Source organism: Petaurus breviceps, unplaced genomic scaffold (genome assembly GCF_028583685.1).
Source record: "Petaurus breviceps papuanus isolate PSGF00001 unplaced genomic scaffold, PetGlider_PUasm1.0 447, whole genome shotgun sequence".
In the NCBI taxonomy this organism is placed as follows: Eukaryota; Metazoa; Chordata; class Mammalia; order Diprotodontia; family Petauridae; genus Petaurus; species Petaurus breviceps.
Window position 1 is genome coordinate 138,689 of NW_027186339.1, and position 17,975 is coordinate 156,663.

At 38.7% G+C, this 17,975-nt stretch overlaps 1 protein-coding gene across 1 annotated transcript in view; it reads left to right on the forward strand.

The window, feature by feature from the left end:
• Positions 1–17,163, forward strand: part of LOC138171574 (vomeronasal type-2 receptor 26-like) — a 48,662-nt gene extending 31,499 nt beyond the window's left edge. The window contains exons 3-5 of the mRNA XM_069101101.1: positions 12,404–12,631; positions 13,634–13,757; positions 16,235–17,163. Of these exons, the coding sequence (XP_068957202.1) occupies positions 12,404–12,631; positions 13,634–13,757; positions 16,235–17,163 (1,281 nt within the window). The remainder of the gene's footprint in view (positions 1–12,403; positions 12,632–13,633; positions 13,758–16,234) is intronic.
• The last annotated feature ends 812 nt before the right edge of the window (positions 17,164–17,975 follow it).

The window sequence follows — 17,975 nt, forward strand, 5'->3', positions numbered from 1 at the left end:
AATCCTCTTATACTGTAAAAATTGAGTGACAAAAAGCAGCTTTCAATCTGAATTTTGTTGAAACTAAAAGATGGAGAAAAAGTTGTGTAAAACCATCTATGTTCTGCTAATCCTATTAAAATGTTTATTTCATGTGAATTGGATTTTTTTATGTTATAATATCCAATGATTTGAAGCTGTTACATTTGGGATACAAACTGTAGTAATAATACTACTGATATTTACTGTGATAGCTGATTGTTAATTTAACTTTTTGGCTATTCTGGAAATATACAGTGATTTAAAGTTATAGTTTCCACATTAGTAATAATGAAATAAATGATTCCCCACACAGTGAACTGGAAAGACATTTTTGTATAATTACTGTTGAGAAAATGAGAAACCTCAGAAAAAAAGGATATATATATGTGTGTATATATATATACATATACATATACATATATATATATATATATATATATATATACATGGATGTAGTTTTCAAGCTTGCTTCATCTAAGAATGTAATTATGTTAATTTGAAGGTTTACGGATCACCACATTCACCATCTATGTGAAATTCCAGAATGTAATTGATTTCTAGTAATAAGTTGATTGGTTGTGTAGCATCAAGAAAATTTTACTTCTGTGTGATTTCAAAACTGGAGTTTTAAGGTCATCAGATTGGTAATTCATTTGTTTTTATTTCAAAGTACAAATTTGAGAACATGATAATTGTTTATGATATTGTTACTGGTAAACAGTTGTACTATCTATGCTGTATGAGAAGCAGTTTCTCTCAAAGTTTTGGAGTATTGTAATTTGGGAAATCCTAAGCTTCCCAGCCTCTTTGTTTAAAAGGAAGTTTCAGTTAAGATTGTTTGAAATTGTAAGACTGTTAACTAAGTTATTGGGCTACTGCTTTAATGCTAAAACCTAAAACTGTGACAGCTTTATAAGGACTAGTTCTGCCCATTCAGAACTGTCCTCCTGCATGTATGAGAATTGGCTAAGCAGGGCATCATTATTAGCCCTTCCCCCATTGACTCCTGCATGTATTATGTTATAAAACTGCCAAGTCCCCTGGAAACTATCTCTGTTAAGCAAGGTCATTGGGAAAGGAACAGTTTTAGTCATGTATTTTTTAAATGAACCCAACTTGCTAAAAAGTTGAAAAGATTAGAAAGGATTTCTATAAATTGGTTTTTAGATTTCAGAAGGAAAGATGGTAAATGTAAGTCCTTATATTTGTGAGATCTGATAAATCTTTATTGCTTATTGCAGCTACAAGAGAATAGAAATAATTAAGACTGGCTCTAAGCTGTGATTGGTGAGGCTTGTTGTTTAAGGTAAAAGGCATTTGGGACCATAACTAAATTTTATTTTGAGTTTGAATTTGGGTATAGTTGTCTGCATTAAATCAGTATCTGAGAAAAAATGCCACAAGCTACTCAGAGGAATGTGATCCTGTACTGTGGACAAGTGGAAGTTTGCACTTGGTAAAGGCTGAAGGGACAATCTTAGCCTCTGTCTGGGATGAGATCCCTCCTGGCTCAGTATACCCATGGGATTCCTTTGAAAAGGAATGTTCCCCACCTATTCCTGAGTCTATAGCTTTGAGATGGAATGGATACTGCATGGTTGGATATCTGTAACTCACCTGAATTTAAACAGAATCAAGGATGTTTTATCCTGTCATATTTAGAATGTCACAGGTCCCTGTTTTTTTTTTCTTTCTATAGCAGGTTTCCATTATCAGAGCAAGGAGTCAGTAAAAGATGTGAGCTCTTTCATCTTAGCTTACTGGAAAATCTAATATTATTTTCATCTAGAATTAGAACATGTGCAGAAAGTTGTGCGAACTGCTTAAGATCATTTTAAAAGTTTTCAACTTACTTTCTTCATAAAAGTTTATTGATCATTTATAAATCTTGAAACTATTTTAAAAAGAGGGAAATACTTTTAGAGGAAATTCTTAAACATCTAGAGTAATTTTAAAAGGCATACTAAAACTTTAATTTGCAAGGTAAATTTATTGCTAAATTAATGTAATGAGTTGTAAAGCAGAAGAGATCTTGCTGTTTTGATCTGAATTTGTGGTTATTCCATTATCTAAGCAAAAGTTAATGTTTTTTAACTGAAAATACATGTAAAAGATTCAATTTCTGAAGTATCTCTTTCTTTCAGAGTGAATATAATCAGAGGATAAACAAGCTTTGTGAAAGAAGGATGTATGTCTACTATCTAGCTGTGAGGTTCAAGTCAGGAACCTCTTTTGTTAAAGGCAGTACAATTATGTTAGTAAAAGACTAAAAACTTATGAGGTATCTTGTCTATGGGAAAATATAAAGGACAGTGAAATAGTCTGAGTAATGGATTATACTAGCCCATACTCACCCCACTTCTGGTCAATTTTCTCTTACTCCTTTTTGGCCCTTGTTTGTTTAATCTATTTGCTAGATTTGTGTCTTTTAAGGCTCAGCACCATTCACTTGCAGGTGACATCTCAGGCTGAGTACCAACCACTCTCCAAGACCATGACCCATCACCCCTCTGGAACTGACATTGGCCAGGTTCTGGGCACTGGCTACAGACCCCACACCTTGAACGATGGTACCCTGAGAGGCAGGGACACCTCTACACCCCTTCCCAGTGAGAAGCAGTTCAGGAAGCTGAGATCGCTGCCCTTGTCCCCAAATGAATTTTGGTATCATCTTTTTAAGGGGGGGAATGATGGGGTGCTTGGGATCTATGTTTGTAAAACCACTTTGCAAACTCAATTTGTAATACCAATTTGTAACATCAGAAATGATAGGGTGCTTGGGATCTGTATTTGTAACATCAGTCTGTAAAACTTTGTAATATCAATTTGCAAAACCAGTTTGTAAAATCACACTCCCTTCCCCCTTTTGGGGCCCTGATTCAAAAAGTGACCGCCTATAGGGTCCCATTTTTACCTTTGATCTCTGTGACCTTTTAGGTTATGAATGAAACATGCAAAGGGTCATAAATGACCCTGTTTGGGGAGGGGGTGGTGCCTGCCCTTTTACTTCTAGCTCAGCGGTTGGGGCTATAGAAAGCAAACTTCTCTGGCTATGGTTTTATGCATGCCCGGCCTCAGGCCCCACCCTGAATGTCAAGGAAATGGGAACTTTCATTGTGCTAAATGGGGTTGTGAGACCCTGGCCACTTGGCTTCCTAACAGGTGGGACAACTTGATTACTTTACAAAGTACCTTTGTCCCTTCTAAATATACTCTCAAAAGGGATCCTAATTGTTAAGCATCCTACTGATCCTACTTGGAAACTGGGCCACTCTTGGGGCCTGCGAATGTATGTTTATGGCTGCGATAATGGTGGCCTCTTTACCATTCAGAAACAGGCGGTTCCATTCCCAGGTTACCTATTGGCCCTAACCCCACTCTTAACCCTCTAGCAAGGCCCCCACCTGACTTCAAACCAGACAAGGGGCTGACCACCCCTTGGATCCCGGATTATAGCACCCCCTCACTTTCAGACCCCAGTTCTTCTTTTTTCCCTACCCTGGATGCTGTGTATTCCTTCTTGAGCCCCTCCAATACTAATTTAAGATCTTCCTGCTGGCTATGTGTGCACCCGGCACCCCCTTACTTTGTGGGGGTGGCTGCTCAAGCCAATTTGTCTGACTTTTCTAACTTTACCCTGTTTGACTTTTACCCTGCCCATTGCTCCCCTACACGTTCTCGCCTTATTCTTCAGGATATACAGGGGAATGGTACTTGCCTTTTTAACCCTGATTTTGCCTTACTTGCTTCCCCCTGCTATAGCACCTGCACCTCTAGTATAATGGTGTCCCCCACCTTGCTCGCTCCCCTTATTGGTTGGGAGCCCCACCTGATATGTGGTTTGCCTGCACTCAGGGCCTCACCACTTGTATAAGGGAGGCAGAGTTTTCCTCCCTTTCTGAACTCTGTATTTTGGTGCATGTGCTTCCCCAAGGGTAACTGTATTCTGAGGAAGGGGCGCATGAGCATTTTGGCCTTTCGCATCCCAGCCGAACTGCCCCTATTCTAGTCCCCCTACTTGTTGGACTTGGCATTGCAGGCTCCACTGCTGTCGGTGCTTCAGCCCTAATAAAGGGGGATATCAGTGTTGCCCTCCTGGGCCAACAGATGGATAAGGACATCAAGTCCTTGGAAAGTATGGTTTCACCCTTAGAGACCTCCTTGGACTCTTTGGCTGAGGCCGTTTTACAGAACCGCCAAGACCTAGACCTCTTGTTTATGAAACAAGGTGGCCTTTGCATGGCTTTGGGTGAATCCTGTTGTTTCCATGTCAACTGCTCTGGAGTAATGCGACAGTCACTTGCTGAGTTACGTAAAAGACTAGATGACTGCGAGAAAGCCTGACAGGTCTCCTCCTCACGGTATCAATCTTTATATCATTGGTCCCCCTGGCTCACCACCATGGTGTCTTCTTTGGCTGAACCCCTGATCTTGCTTTTCCTTCTTTTGACTCTCGGTTCCTCTCTTTCATTCAGCAATGTTTGGACGCAACCAAACTCGTTGCTCTTAGTCTCTCCTACTCTCCTCTTGACTTAGTATCGAACCCTGAGTCTGATGACTCAAGGGTCTGACCAAATAAAAGGGGGGAGTGAAATGACCATGGCCTCATATACTAAGCCCCTGTATGTAACAAGTATGAAAAATTACTGAATTCTTCCTGAACTCGTATGTGCCTAGCCAGGAGCCCCTCTCTTGTGATACAATAGAAAGACGGACCTTGCTGTACTTCCTGATAAGATGTCAGAATGACCCAGGGCAGGACATGGACATCTGGGACCCCCAATAAGTCAGGTATGGCTATACAACTGTCCAGATCAAGGCCTGGATATAACAGACATGTTTATCTACCATTGTCAAACAAACTTTACTCCGCACACCCGTTTTGCGGTTTTTGACTTTAAATATTCCCACTTTCCCGGTGGTCGGGGCAGCACTCCTAATGTTTCCTTGGGAGACTGTCACTGGCCAGCTCAATAAACTGATGCTCAGAATAATTGATTTGGCTTGGGGTCACTTTTCACTCTAACTGTCCATTTCACTAGAAGAAATGATGGGGTAGTGTATCAGCAATGCCATATTCACAATGCCTATAGAGATTACAAATATGCTGATATAATTATCCATTAGAAAATACGTCATGTTTGCCATATGAGGAAATAAACTAGAAAATTTATTAAGATACCAAAAGACTGAGTCCCAAAACCAGAAAGTGAAAGCCATCAGAGTAGTTATGACATTGGCACAGGTAGATAAAGTAGAAAGCACCCACATTTTCAAGCCTTTAAAACAGAACAGGCTACCTCAGGCAAAGGTCCTCCTCTCCCCACGCACAGCAACCACCCAGCGTCCTGGAAGCGCACTCCCAGCAGCTCCGGCCCCTGGCAGTCCTCAGCAGGAGTCCTTAGCAGAAAGTCCTTAGCAGCTCTAACTCAAAAAAAGGGCTTCGCGCTGCCACTGCCTCTGCTGCTGCCGCCGTCACCACCACCGCCAGCCACCGAAGGAACGCTAGCTTGGCTTCCGCTTCCTCTTGCTCCGCCCCTTCCTGCTACGTCAGCAAGTCCAACGGGGCATGGAAGATCTTTAAATCCCATAACCCTTACAGGTAGATTCAGAAAAACAATTAAAACAAGGATAGACATATATGAACTGATGCACATTAAAGTGAGAAGAAATGGGAGATCATTGTGCACAGTAATAGCAATGTCATAATAATGATCAGTTGTGAAAGACTTAACTTCTCTAATCAAGTTAATGATGCAAAAGAATCCAGTGGTTGCATTTTGAAAAATAATAGAGAGAGAAGTGAAGAAATCTTAGTGGAAACTGAAGTATAATTTCATCACTAATTTTCTCTTTTTTGGGATGTTGCTACTATGGAAATATGTTTTGCATGATTTCATATGCAATTGTTATTTTGTTTGCCTTCCCAGTGGGTATGAAAGGATGGGCGGGAGGGAGAGAATTTGGAAGTCAAATTTTTTTAAAAAGGATATTAAATATAAATGAATATTTTAAAAACTATGTCAGATACAGGTTTAACTATTTTACTGCTTTTTGCATAAACATGGAACTTAATTTTATTTAATAGTTAAATTTTAATAATATCTCTCCTTTATTTTTGTGATTTCTAATATGCTGTTAAATTTGGGATTTAGAATTTGTCCTCTTTCTAGTTTTTTTCTTCATTTAGATGCACATTTCCATGACATGCTTCCTCCTCTTTTATAGATGAAAGCCTTTAGAGAGGCAAAATTTTCCCTAAGTATTATTTTGCTGCATTCCATGTATTTTTTCTTGTTGTCATATTATTCTCATTATCTTTAATTTTTTCCTTGCTTCTGTGAATTCTCATTCTTTACAATTAAATTATTTTATTTTTTAGAACATTTTAATGAGACACTGACTTTTTGGTGTATCCAACTCAATTTGATCTGAGTCATTTCTTAAAATTTGTTTCGAGTATTGGATTGGGAGAGCTCAGCAGAAATATCAAATTCCTTCTATCATCTTGACTGTTTCTCTTCATCCTTTTAATTGTTCAATATATGCTTTTTCTTTTTCAAAATTGCATGATGGCAGTAAAGGTTTTTTTATGTTCACATTATGAAAAGTAAAATTTTTCCTTCCCTCTCAATTTTATTTTGTGTTTGTCTTTGTTTTTTAATGTGTTACTTATGACTAAACAGTTTGAGGGCTTGGATTTTTATACAACATACAAGTCTTTTAATTTTTATTGGACTGATTAATTCATTGACATTTAAATTTAGAATCTAGATTTATATTTTCCTTCATCTCTCTCTAATTTTTTCAAATGAATATTTTTCTTTTTTTTCCTCCTGTAAAGACAGTATAATTTTCATTCAGTTTTGTTGTTTTTTGTTGAGTTGCTTCAAGACATGTTTGACTCTTCGTAACCAAAATAAGTTTTCTTGGTAAAGATAATGGAGTGGCTTGCCATTTCCTTCTTCTGTTCATTAGACAGATGAGGAAAATGAGGGAAACAAGGTTAAGTGATTTGCCCAGGGACTCACAGCTAGTGAGTGTCCAAGACCAGATTTTAACTTTAGCAAATTAGGATATAAAGTGAATTCGTATAAATCAGCATTCCTACATATTAAAAAAAACAACTCTGCAAGAAGAGATAGTAAAAAGATACTCCATTCAAAATGACTCTAGACAGTATAAAATTCCTGGGATTACACCTACCTAACAAACCCAGGAACTATGTAAACAAAGTTAGAAAAAAATACTTTCTATAGAAATAAAATCAGATTTAAATAATCAGAGAAATAATAATTGCTCCTGGGTAGGCAGTAGCCTAAAAATGACAATTTTAGGAACCGGTTCCAAGATGGAGGTTGGGGTGGCTGAGTGGGGGCTGGAGTCGGAGGAGTTTGAGGATGTGCCTGACGTGAAGCCCCTGGAGCCTACACTCAGTTCAAGGATCTGGAACAGACAACCTTCACTTGTGTCTGCATTACTGAGTTTCTGTCCCTGTATGAGACTGAAAGTCTCATCCAAGGGCTAGCCAAATGCAAGACAGATACCCACAACATAATCTTCAACTAGCTGGTGTTCCCCCAGCCTGAGGAGCCCTGTAAGATGTGTGAGGCTTGGCACAATTTACAATCCAAATACCTCAACCAGAGGGAGGAACTCTCCAAAGACTTGCACCTTGTGGAGATGCTGCCCTATGAAGTTCGAGGGGCTGATGAGGTCGCCACCTTCTCCAGCCTCTTGTTGGAGCCCTACAAATCACCCTGCACTCAATAGGCCAGAAGGGCCACCTGACTCCCCTTGGCCCAGACTCCCCCTGCCATGCATTTCTTGGAACTCTCCTCTGCCCCTAGTGTGCTTTGCACAGGTGTTCCTGATACCCCACAAGGGAAGCCACTGGTTTGGGCAAGTGAAGAAAGGTAGGGGCAGGGAAAGGAAGGAATTTATTTCTTCATACCAGGGGAAGGGAACTGAGCTGAGTAGCATGAGGTGAGGGTGGGGGTGGGTGGAAGAAATACAAATTGAGTAAGACTGTGCACTGTGTGAATCTGTCTCAGGGGTTCCAGGCTGCTATCTGTCCCCTCATGTCCCTGCTGCCTGGCACCCTATCACTGACTGTGGTTGGTCATGTTTCCTCTGTCCCCCAACTGCAGTCCAATAACTTCTCTCCCTGATCATTGGTAAAAATGCTCTCTAATTTTAAAAAATTACAATTTTACATAATCTAATTTATGTATTTAATGACATCTCAGTTAAATTAGCCAAAAAAATTATTGAACTAGAAGAATCATAACAAAAATCATTTGAAATAACAAAAAGTCAAAAATATCAAAGTAAATAAGGGAAGTATTGTAAAGGAAGGAGGGTTAGTAATTCTATATCTTAAAATACATAGTAAGAAAATAATTATAAAAATTATACTAGATAGCCAAGTGGCTAAGAAATAGAAAAGTAGATCAATGGAACAGGGTAAACATACAATAAACAGCAGCAAATTTATGTAAGAATATTGTATTTGATAACAGTAAAAACTTAAGATTTTGTGATAAGAATACACCAGTTGGTAAAAATGGTTGAAAAAACTGGAAAGCAGTATGGAAAAAACTAGGCATATACCAGTATCTTGAACCATTTAACAAGACAAGGTCAGACTGGGTACATGACTTAGAAACAAAGAGAGAGAGTACAAGAAAATTAGAAGAACATGGAGCATATAGCTTATCAGAATTATGGGGAGGTGAACAATTTGTGAATAAACAAGATGTAAAATGGATAATTTTATTACATTGAATTTAATATCTTTAAAAAATAAAATAAATGTAGCCAAAACCAGAAGAAAAGTACAAGATCTGGGGAAAAATTTTATTTTCAGTTTATCAGATAAAGGTCTCATGTCAAAAACATTTAAAGAATTTTGTCAAATCTCAACAAATATAAATTATTTTATGACCCTTTGGAAAAAAAAAAGATTTCGTATTCAACTTCCTTCTCTATCTACTCTAGACCCTCCTACTCTGATTTATGATGCCAATAAATCTTTTGTTCTGGATTCTTCTGCTGTCAAACAGAGAGCAGTGGTACTAGGCACTGCCCTCTAGGTACTTTCTGCCACTGCCTCATAGGACTTTCCCTCATGTATTTTTCCATTTCCCTGTACCTCACCCATACAATAATGCCAGTTTTTGAAGGTGTCGCACTGCTCCATGGTAGGGTGTCTTCACCACCACTAATCTATGCCTTTTCTTTTTCAACGTCTATGTACTCTTGCCTAGAAATTTCCTCTATGTGTCTATGTTCATTCATGGTAAGATAGGTAGGAGGAAAACCAGGAGGAATTAATATCATAAAGACCTAGAGAGAAGAGAGTATCAAGGCAAAGATGTTGCCTGACAGTGTCAAATGCTAAGGCCATCATGCACTACTAAAGTCAGTAAGTACGGGGACAGGAATCTCTTCTTCCAGGACATCAACAAGATTTCCTTTTAGCATTCCTGGTAGCCCTCTAAGAGATCTGGGGCAGGGACCACAACTTCTCAAGGCCATTTCTTTATGAAGACTTCCAGTTGCAAGGAGTCTGTTCCTTACATTGGATCTAGTCTCTCTTTACCTTCCATTCATTGTCCGGAACTATATCCCCTGGAGTCTCTAATGGAAATCAGAGAAGTACTTACAACTTTGTTCCAGCTATTTAATTATTTAGCATCTTGTTTCAGTGAAAGTTTCTTTTAAACTTTGCCCATGATTATATCAGGTCTTTGTTAAGAAAGAGAACTTGCAAAGCCCAAAACTTGTGGACCCCAGAACATGTGCACCCCTGTTACCAATGCAACAGGAAGCAGAGTAGCTAATGACCACATATAAGAAGCCCAAGCTGGGAGAGAGAAGAACTGAGAAGAGATCACATGTGGTGGCAGAACTGAGAAGTGGAACTTCATGGTGACCAGCACTCTGTTAGTCTGTTCTATTTGGGTTGATTTTGTTTGTGATACTTTGTACAGAAGTCCTGAGACCTTATTGGAAACCTGAAAGGAGATTTTCTTGTTATCTGTTTACAGAAGTCCTGGAAGATGGTTTCAGAGGTCCTGGGAATGTATGACAATTTGTGTTGAGTTCTGTCACTTTGTATGTGGGTCTGTGTTGACTTCACAGGCAGATAGTGAATTGATGATGGTGCTGGCAATGTGTATGTATGTTATTGTGGCTCTGTTAAACTTAGTCTTCCCAGAAACAGAAACTAGGAAGGATTGAGGTGGATTGGACTCTGTGAGCTTCAATGTGGAATAGCATGAGGAGCTGGACCAGGAGCTGCATGAGGAGCTGAGAGATGCCTACATTTGAATCTATGTGACAGTTGGGTAGATTCAGTCAGAAACTGGGACCATGGAAGAGGAACCATGGGATCTGGGAGCCAGCCTCAAGTCAAGATGAAAAGATCCCTTCTTGGGTACTTAATGCTGGCTGAGAAGATCATGATTTCCTGTGGCCAAGCGGTGGGAGAACTTTGTACTCCATAGATTAAGACAATGTGACCTAGGGTTGGAGAACATTGAACTGTGTGCTTTGTGTCCCTTAAGGAGGATTGAGGTAAGGACTTACTGAATGGTATCTTTTGTTTAAAACTATGTGGCCACTTTGGTGAAAACTGTGTGGCCACTTTAGTAATAACTTGTTGTATTACAACATTATGAATGTTGTACTTTGGATTCCGTTAATGTTTTGCTTTAATTTACTGCTGAATAAATAGAGATTTTACTGTACTATGTAATCGAACCTTAAAGCTGTTCACAGAATCAGTCCTCTGGAAAGCTGCTCATATATGGATTTACAGAGTCAGACAGCAATCCAATTCTTCTTCCTCTAGAAAGTGCCTAAAATACTTGAAAAAACAGTCATCATGGCTCCTCTAACCCTTTTTTACCTAGAATTAAAAAAAGCAGTTGTATCAAAATCACTCTTGTATTTCAAGGTTTAAATACATCTCACAAGCATAGACATCTCTAACTTGCTTATTCCCGTACTAAATTTTATGACTCAAAAAATTATAATAAAAGAAGGACATCAATGAATACAAAGCACTTAAAATGCATGATAAAATCTCATCCACACAAGAAACAGGAGAATTACTTGCCATCATTTCTCTGATGATCTATGGGAGGTGACTGAGGCTCAGAAAGTTTGAAAAGGTTGCATAGGGTGACAGCGCCAGTTTGTGTCTGAGACAGGGGACAACGACTCAAGGTTTCCTGATTTTATATTTGGAACTTTCTCCCCTACATCACACTGCATCAGACCAAAGACCAAGGAAGGCAGAATGAAATGTTAGTAAATTTCCTTTCCAAAAGTAAACTGATGTTAACAAGTTAAATGAAATGGAACATTATTCAATGGTGGCTACCTTTGGGGAGGGCACAATAAAATAGGAGGCTTAAATTGATGGCGGGGGAGAGACGTAACAACAGTGCAATATTCACAGTGCCCACAATGCCTATGAATATGCTGTTGTAATTGTGAATTACAAAATGTAACAGGCTCTGCAAATGGAGGACCGGACCAAAACATTTATTCAAATAACAGAAAGCTGAATCCCCAAACCAGAAAGTCAAATTCATCATAGTAACCACGAAATTGGTACACATAACCAATGCAGCAAACACCAAGATTCCCAAGTTATATTCACCAAGCCTAACCAAAACTTCCCTCTGTCAGGCCTTCAAAACAAAATCAGCTCCCTCAAGCAAAAATGCCTCTCTCACTCACTCGAAGTGCTCAGCCTCCACACAGCTTGCTCCAAGCAGTTCTGGCTCTCACTTTGTTCTCAGCTTTTATTCTGGTCATTAGCTCTTCCCTGTTCTGCCCCTTCCTGTTGCATCAGCAAGTTCCTTCCACTGTGGGTTTCACAAGTTCTATTTCTTAACAAAGACTTCATATAATCAAGGGCAAGCCTCAACTGAAATAAGACACTAAGTACTTGTTTGCTTGCCATTACAAGGGGCAGGGAAGATCTTTAAATCCACATTATCATTAGAAGACAGAAACCATTAGGCCCTAAGACACCTGCCTGAAATCTTGAACAAAGAACTAAACCTTCTTCAGTAACTTGACACAAATGTAAGTATGGGAGTTTGGAAAAAGCTCATAGAGACTACATTTGCTTTTATTTATATGCACATTACCCCTCCAATTAGAAAATAATGCTATTAAGAGAAGAGACTGGTTTTATATGACTTTGTTTCTCAATTTCTACACATAATGAACAAAATACAAAAGGTACTTAATTAAATCTTGTTGACTATGGATTGAGTTCCTGAACAGCTCACTGATCTTCATTTTTGGAGATTACTGACCTACACACCAGGCAATGATTAAGATTTCCCTTCTCTTATAGCTCCACTCATTTCTAAAGAAAATCCAGTTCAACAACAGTGCAGGAGATCAGGTGTTTATGGAAGAGAATGGAAACCCAGAGGCTCAGTATAAAATCCTCAACTATGTAACCTTCAATATGGATGATGAACTTCTGGTGAAAGTTGGACAATTTAACCCCCAGGCTGAGCATGGTGAAGATTTTACCATTGATGAGGAGGCCATAGTGTGGGGCTGGACATATACTGAGGTCAGAAACAATTTTAATATGAGCTTTATTGTCTGTGTATTTATGGGAGCACATTTTACCCTGCTTAGCTCATTGCATATTCCCTCTTTTTGGACAGATAATCCTCCCGCACACTGATTTCTTTTCCATTTGTAGGAAACTTCAGGATGAAAGAAAAAGTCAAGCAGCCAATCCATTAGATGATTTTAAACTTGGGGCCTTTAACACTTTGGAGATAGAGCTAGAATGGACATTAAAGTTCATTTGGGTCAGCCATGTCATTTCACATAAATAAGAAACTTAGACATATAAATGTAGTGATTGGCCAAAGATCTCTTAGCCTAATGCCAGTGTTTTTGTCAGATATATAGTATTTTGTGAATAATGATCCCCAATATTCATCTTAATTTAATAAAAGCAAAGCTATATTTAATCATCCAAGGACTATTCAATTTTGTAGCCAAGCAATGAGTTTGATATCTAATACCTAAAATTCATTGAATTTCTCAACCCAACAAAGGTTTTCTATACAGGATGTTTAATTTACCCTTTCAATACAATGAATAGTCAAATCATTCACATCTTTGAGGTATCTATGTCATGCAGACAGTTTAATTCTCTTTTAGATGAGTCTCTTCTATTTCCTTCAATAATACGGATCATAACTATGAAAAAGACATAGCTGATATTGACAATTACAAATCACTGTATAAACAAGGACAATGAGATAGCACTGCATTTAAATTCCTCTGCTTAGCAATGACTAACATCCACAAAGTGTAAAATGATTAGGCAGTTTTCCACAGCTAGTGGCAGAAATGGGACTGGCATCTAGGTCTCTGTTCTCCACTCACTGCTCCTTCTAGCTGGTATTCCACTGATGTATGAACAGTTCTCATTTTTCTCCTACAGAATCAGATCTCTTTGCCCTGAATCAAGATCATTCACATTCTGGTAATGATATACTATTCTCTTTCCAGTTTATTTACAGAAGCATCATGCATTTTACTCCCCTGTCACTAGGTTCCCTGTGCCACATGCAGTGAGAGCTGTGGTCCTGGATTTAGGCAAACCCCTCTAGAGGGAAAACCCATCTGCTGTTTCAACTGTTCTCTGTGCCCAGATGGGGAGATCTCTCATCAGATGAGTAAGTGTTTACAGGTAGTTTTCCTCCTATACCCACTGGACAGAATAAAGTGGAATTTTGCTCTAGGGTCACAACCAAACTCATCACTCTCTGAGCAACAGGATATCCAGAATCAAGGTGAGTAAGCAAAAAGGTCTGTCCAAGGACAAATGATTTGAACTTATGATATGTGGTTAAATAGTGGTATTCAAATTTATTTATTGTTCATGAAACCCACAAAATTAAAAAAAAACATGTATCTCTCTTGCCCTTTGTAGAGCATATTTTCACGATCTTTTTAGGGTTTTTGTTGCAATGGGATAGGGTTAGCTAGAGTGAAGAAGAATATGTACTCCAAAACATATTTGTGATAGGTAAAGTTGAGTTTATGTGTATCTTGGAATTGACAATCATTAGAATCTTTATACTTGTGTAAATTTGGGAGAATTATTCCCAGTCAAAATGGGGACCCATAGTATATGCTGACTGTGCTGTCTTCTTTACTCCATGCAAAATTTTAGTTATACTTTGATAAATAATCTAGAGAGGGAAATCTATCATGAAATATGTGGAAGAGCATCTGTTTTCCCTCTATGACCTCTGTCACAGGAGACCTTGCTCTTCTTGTCAGTCAGTGTGGACTGGGTAACTTTGTCATTGATTATACAATTGTAAAGCCAAGCATGAGCGGCTCTCCTCAGGACTGCTGCTATGCATAACTTTACTGTTGTGATCACACAGTATAGTGAATTCACTTTTTATTCAGCAATAAATTAAATAAAAAAAACATTTACAACAACATAACATAACTTATTACTAAGTTGGCCACATAGTCTTAAAGAAAAGATATAATTCTATAAGTCACAATATCTTCAATCTGTACAAAGTACCCATCTAAATTGTTCTTTCATCTTGATTTGAGACTAACTTCCTGTAGCAGCAAGCACCCCAAGCATCCTCAGGGTTTGCTGCCAGCACAGGTTCTTGGATCTGCTTTGATAAAGGAAAGCAACTCAAAATGGGTTAACAGGCTTACTTTAATCAGTCAAATATGTATTGTTTACCTAGTTCAGGGGAAAAAGGTCAGCACCCCGAACTTCAAAGTATACAGGCAGAATTATCAAGACAGAAACAGATCAAGTAGACAGCTTTCCAAACTGTCCAGCCATTACATCCATACCCAGTCAACATCTGGGTTTCCACATCTGGGTTTTTCAAAGCCGGGGGGGCCCTGGACAACGGCTTCCCAGAATATGGATCAAATCACAGAACACTTCTCAAAGTGAGCCCCCAAAACAAAGCTACACATCAGGGCTTATATAGCTTTCTCCTGGCTCAGAGAATGTAACAACCTTATTGACTCATTGGCCAATCAAGAAGTATCTACTGAAAAACAAGCCTCCCACCCCAAGCTTCAGGTGCACTTTAGCCTAGGGGCAGGGAAGATCTTTAAAATTTACATTCTCATTACACCCTTAGGGATGGTGTTTGTATTTTCTGATTACTCCTTAGGTATGATTGACAGTCAAACTTGAGTCAATATGAAAAAAGACTTTAGATGGGTACTTTATATTGATAGAGGAGATTGTGATTTTCTGAATGATATGTTTTGTTTATGACTATGTGGCTCCATTTGTAATAAGTTATTATGTTATATTCTTGTGAATATTGTACTTTACTTTCTTGAATATTTTGTTTTAGTTTGTTACTGAATAAATAGATCAGTATACTGTGTGATTACTTACTTAAAGTTATTCACAGTAGCCAGTTCTTAGGAGAGCTACTCACCATTGGTTTTATACCTAGACATCACCATAAAGACCATAAAACAAGATGAGATATTTCATTATTACCTGTATCCTCTCATAATATAAGACCCTTATATGTAGATATTTCTCATTTCTTTAGGTTTCCAACTCAAGTACCAAGCCAACAGCAGATAATTAATTGTTGATTTATACCTTAGTATCTAGCAAACATATCAGACTATCTCAACCTACAATTCTTGCTACAACATAATGGATTCAGAAAGCTTTGAGAGAATTGAGGAAAGGGCTCCAGTTTCTGTCATTATTTACTATAACAATAGAGCCATAGGAAAAATTTGTGTTCAATCAGAAGATCTGAGTACTGGAAAAATAAAATTAAAATTAAAAAATTATTTTTATAGGAGTGGCTTGGTGGTGCAGTGAATAGAACACTGGCCGTGGAGTCAGGAGGACCTGAGTTTGAATTTGGCATCAGACATTTAACATTTACTAGCCATGTGACCTAGGGCAAGTCACTTAACCCCAATTGCCCTTCTAAAAAAATGATTATAATAGATAGAATGAGCCAGGATTGCCACTAGGTTACTTTTCAATGACTGTCTCTCAAGACTAAAAGTTATTATGTCTTGTGAAGTAAGAAAAAACTACAACCAATTTTCTTATTTTCTTTCAATGTGATGGGGATAAATGTTGAATCTAAAAGCCTAAGAATTTGTTTATCTCTTGCAGATATGAAACATTGTATGAAGTGCCCAGAAGATGAGTATCCCAATAAGGAAAGAAATCAATGCCTCCCCAAACTTATGATTTTCCTGAAGGTTTCAGAACCTTTGGGGATAACTCTGATCTGTGTGGCTCTTTCTTTTTCTCTATTGACATCTCTAATTCTTTGCATATTTTTGAAATATCAAGACACCCCTTTAGTGAAAGCCAACAACCGGGCTCTCAGCTTTACTCTCCTCATCTCCCTCATCTTCTGTTTCCTCTGTTCCTTGCTTTTCATTGGTCGTCCTACTTCAGCCACCTGCCTCCTTAGACAAACAACATTTGGGATTGTGTTTACTGTAGCTGTCTCCTCCATTTTGGCCAAAACCATCACTGTGGTGCTGGCCTTTAGGGCTACAATACCAGGGAGCAGGAGCAGGATATGGGTACAATACAGAGTGTCCAACTCTATTGTCATTATCTGTTCTGGGATTCAGGTGATTCTCTGCAGCATCTGGCTGGGAACGTCTCCTCCTTTTCCTGACATGGACCCACATTCTGAACCTAGTCACATCATCATTAAGTGCAATGAGGGTTCTGACTTTGCCTTCTACTCTGTCCTGGGCTACATGGGATTCCTATCACTGTGCAGTTTTATAGTAGCTTTCCTGGCCAGGAGCCTGCCTGATACCTTTAATGAAGCCAAATTTATCACATTCAGCATGTTGGTGTTTTGCAGTGTCTGGGTCTCTTTCCTCCCAACATACCAGAGCACGAGGGGGAAGGCCATGGTTACTGTGGAAATCTTCTCTATCCTGGCATCCAGTGCTGGGTTACTGAGCTGCATCTTTTTTCCCAAGTTTTACATGATCCTGCTGAAGCCTGACGAAAACACCCAGGAAAGCATAAAAAATAAAGTAAAGTCCAGGGGCAAATTCTTCCCAGAGGTATGATCAGTTTTAATGAAAAGTATACACTTATTGCAGGGCTCCTGAGGCATTGTCCCCCTTTTCCCTGCTTTCTATGATCTCATAATTTCCCACCATAATTTCTTCTATTTGTACCTTCCCACAGATCTGTTTACTGACCCTTCCCAAGACATGGAAAATAAAATTTACCATGAAATCAGCATTGAATGATAACATTGATATTTCTAATCACCTGTGTCCTTTAGAAATATCTTGCCTTTCACTGATGGCCTTCCTAGACTATTAATGAAAGTTTTGGACACCATCCTCCTTTTTCTTTGAACAATTCCTGTGATACTGAACTTCCAGCATCCAAATAGTACCCCCTCATCAATGTTAGATGTCTCCTTCCTCATTCCCATCCATCTCAATACTTCCACCAGTGCCCTACTCAATATTGGATACCTCCTTCCACTGTCTTCTTGGAAATGCCAGTTTTAAGAATGACACACTTTCTTTCATCTTAAACTTTTCAACTTCTCACTTCTCTCATGCTCTAGCACTCACTGAGACCTACTTCTCTACAGATGAAACTCATGCCTTCATCATATTTTCTAAGACTGGTTACACTTTTTGCCATGTCTCCCATCCTTATTATTTAATTCATTTGTTGGAGGGAGGGTTTCATAATATTTTTTGCTCCACATTGTTGATCTATGGTTTTATTTCAAAATCCATCATTAAGCAACCCCTCTGTCTTCCATGTACATATTATCCCAAATCAGTCAGCCTATCTCAGTTTCCTTGGCTATTGTATGACATCATCCCCACCTTGAGCATTTTTCCTTCTTCATCAC